We start from the raw sequence: 3,649 nt of genomic DNA, 5'->3' as shown, positions 1-3,649 counted from the left end.
TTAGTTTAGCCTGTAGCCTCGGTTAGCTTGCTTTAGGTTAGTTTAGCCTGTAGCCTCGGTTAGCTTGCTTTAGGTTAGTTTAGCCTGTAGCCTCGGTTAGCTTGTGTTGGTTTAGTTTCTCTGCAGCATGTTGTCCCAGTTGTTTTATGGCTTCTGTCACGTTTGAATCCTCTGATATGCTATAGCTAGCCGGGCTGCAAGCTGCCATGAAGCTAGCAGACGTTTATCAGCTGCTTGATTAGCAAAAGAAGAAATAAATCCACCACACGAGAGTCAAATCCAGCAGGACGTCATCGGATCATATCCGTGAGGTTTAATCGGCTAAATAACGCACTAGATGCTAATGCTAGCATGTTGGCCGGGGCTGTGTGCAGCTGTCAGGTTATGATAGCAGGAGGAAGGACAGGAAGACAGACAGGTGAGCAGGAAGAGAGGTGAACAGAGACACAGACAGGTGAACAGAGACATCAATCAATTGAGAGTTGCTGATTGTGATTCTGGGTATTGATCCAGTTTAAGTTTTGTTGACTCACAATGAAATTATTTTATTTAAATAAGTTTCATTCTGTTAGTCAGTGATCTTTAGAGCTGTTGGTCATCCATTGATATCCCCTCCCTCCTCCTCTTCTCCCCCTCCTCCTCCTGTAGGAGTGTTATACCTCCATGTGTCCTGTCTGTAGGACTATGCAGTGTTTGTCCACTAGGTGGCTCCTCCTCCTGAGCAGAGCTCATCGCCCCTCCCGCCCCGCCTCCCAGTCAGTCAACATGTACACAACCCGTCTCTACAACAGCACGGGGGGAGGAGGAGGGGGAGGAGTCAAACATGGGCGGAGGGTGGGGCTTGAGGCGCCACCCCCACCCCACCCCCCTCCCTACCCTTTGTACCAGGGTCGCCCCGAGGCCCCTCGTGGAGCTCACTTCCACCCCCACTACCACGCCCACCTGGCTCCGCCTCTCCTGCCCCCCCACTATCAGCACCACTTCCACACATATGGAGGCGGAGCTCCGGCTGGAGGGGCCGCCCCCCCCCGCCGCTGCTGGCAGCAAGAAGAAGACGTGGAACTTCATCCACGAGAAGATGAGCTACGACACGTTCTTCACCATGAAGCGTCTGATCGAGCGCTCACGGCGTCCCGACGAGGTTCTCCGATGGGTCACCCAGAACCCCTCCAAGGTCTCCCACAACCACTACCCTGTGGCTCTGCAGAAGATCGGTCAGCTGCTACAGGCCACGCCCCCGGCACGGGGCGGGGGGGGGCAACCCCGAGGCTCCAGTAGGAGGAGGTGACGGACGGGACGTCCTGGAGCATCAGGACTTCCACACGCTTTGTGACGCCATCGTCAACGACTGCGCCAAGTTCGACAACTTCAGCATCGTCAACTGTCTGTACGCCGTCGCCGCGCTCGGTGAGTCCGCCTTTACGTGCGACGTCATCATGTGGTCTGATGTGGTCTGTCTGAGGTGGTCTTACATGGTCTGTCTGAGGAGGTCTGAAGTGATCCGATGTAGTCTGTCTGAGGTGGTCCAATGTGGTCCGTCTGAAGCGGTCTGATGGATAATGGTGTTTGTGGTCTCTTCAGGTCTACCCAGTGACTCTCAGGTGGTCCAGGTGTTGGAGGTGGAGTCTCAGTCCAGACTGAACCAGTTCAACCAGAAGGACGTGTCCATGGTGTTCAGCTCCAGCATGAAGCTCCACATGGGCATCCAGCACCCTCTGACCGAGGCCTGCCTGGCCGGTCTGGAGAAGAACCTGGAGCGAGAGCGCCACCCGCAGACGCTGTTCCTGCTGCTCTCGTACTACCGACTCAAGTGGCGCTCGCTGCAGCCGCAGGAGCCCGTCGCTGCCACAGGGGGCGCTAACACCGCCACCGCTAACAATAGCAACACGCCTGCAAACCCTGAACAGCTGCTCGCCAACAGGTGAGAGGTTGCTGTTCAACAAGCGGTTAGCCTATAGCATAGTTTAGCATAGTTTAGCTAACAATAACAACACGCCTCCAATAGATCCATTTCCCTTTAAAGTTACATTAACGACTTCTTGTCTCGGTGTCCTTCAGGAAGATCTTGCGTCTGGTCAAACACACCTTAGCGAGTGTCAGCGGTGTTCGTGACCAGGAGATGGCGCTGTTGGATGAGATGTTGGCGGCGTGTGTTCGGGAGGCGAGCAACAAGAGTCTGGAGTTGATATTCAGCTCTCACCTGTTCTACCAGAACAGACAGGAGAGGTTCATCAGCAGCCTGGCAGGTGAGGTTTGGTAGAGTTCTTATAACACCTGGGTTCACATCTGGATTCACAGCTGGGTTCACATCTGGCAGCTAAAAGACTTGATCTTTGTGAATTAGAAAGAGCAAAGATGTTCAGTTAGAACCCAAACCAGAACAAACCACTATGTTGAGTCCTCACTGGTTCAACTAAACTTTCTTGATCATGTTTCCATTGTGATGTTTCCAATCAGTTAGTCTTTCTCCTTACTTAACCCCACCGTAAAACCTGAACCCCACCTTGAACCTGAACCCCACCATGAACCTGAACCCCACCTTAAACCTGAACCCCACCATGGAGCACAGCTCTGTGGGAAACCCTATATTGATGACGTGACTTGTTGCTCTCTGGCAGAGGAGTTGCCTAAGAAGGTGGACAGCATCACTCCATACACGATGGCTTTGATTGCCAAATACATCGCCCGCCATCGGCTGAGAGAGACTCTGCTGCTCGACACCATTGCAGACTTTCTGGTGAAGAAGGCGGAGTACCTGGACAGTAAGGTGAGGACCGGACAGGCGCTCATTTGGTTTTCGGTGTTGGCGAACAGGACTGCAGGTGTGTCTGTCTGCGTGTCCTCAGGTGATCCAGAAGCTGGTGTTCCCGTTCAGCAGGATGAGCTACCGTCCATCCAATGAGGAGCAGTTCTTCTCTCGGTTGGAGGAGGTGGTAGAGCTGAAGGCGCTCAGCTCGCCGCTCGCCACCGTCAACATCCTCATGTCTCTGTTCCAGCTGGGACACTTCCCCGGCCTGGTGCTGCACAGAGTCTTCTCCTCCGCCTTCATCAGCAACGTCACCAGTCAGTACCAAAACACAACCGGTACAACTCAACCGAGAGAGAGCCTTTGAGGTGCAAGTACATGTCTGGTGTTCTCCTGTGTTCCACAGACAGTCCTTACGCTCCGATAGTCCGGCGGTACCTCTCTCTGCTGGATGCTGCTGTGGAGCTGGAGTACCGAGAGTACACCGGACCACGGCTGCAGGACGCCCACAAGGTCCTGATGTTTGACCACGCCCTGACTGCTGATGAGGTCAACCGCAAGTACAGGTAACACAGCCTGTACACAAGTATACACAGGTATACACTCCAGGTGACGGGTATCAGACTTAATGGGGTTCATTTCAGCAGGAATTATTCTTTCTTGTAATCAAGTGTGTTTGAACAGCCTGTGACTGGATCTTGAGACTGGTTCCTCTGGTTCTGATCATTTTGTCTCCCACCAGTTATAAAGGTCTGGTTGCTGAGGCTCTACGACAGCTGGTTGGAGAACAGAACTACAAACAGGATGAAGTACTGGCCCCGGGATACTACACAGGTACTACACACTGAGTACTACACACACACTGAGTACTACACACACACTGAGTACTACACACACACTGAG

General features: G+C 53.2%; 1 protein-coding gene across 1 annotated transcript; it reads left to right on the top strand.

The window, feature by feature from the left end:
- The first annotated feature begins 6 nt into the window (after window positions 1-6).
- Window positions 7-3,643, top strand: LOC116379801 (fas-activated serine/threonine kinase-like). Its single transcript, XM_031841770.1, is given in 8 exon segments — window positions 7-1,260; window positions 1,262-1,407; window positions 1,582-1,921; window positions 2,059-2,246; window positions 2,619-2,767; window positions 2,847-3,063; window positions 3,153-3,312; window positions 3,489-3,643. Coding segments are annotated over 8 exon segments (1,743 nt in total). The 5' UTR covers window positions 7-823; the 3' UTR covers window positions 3,595-3,643.
- The last annotated feature ends 6 nt before the right edge of the window (window positions 3,644-3,649 follow it).

The sequence above is a fragment of the Anarrhichthys ocellatus genome, unplaced genomic scaffold, assembly GCF_004355925.1.
Source record: "Anarrhichthys ocellatus isolate YVR2014 unplaced genomic scaffold, GSC_Weel_1.0 scaffold5240, whole genome shotgun sequence".
Classification (NCBI taxonomy): Eukaryota; Metazoa; Chordata; class Actinopteri; order Perciformes; family Anarhichadidae; genus Anarrhichthys; species Anarrhichthys ocellatus.
This window is presented reverse-complemented; position numbering and strand designations above follow the sequence as displayed.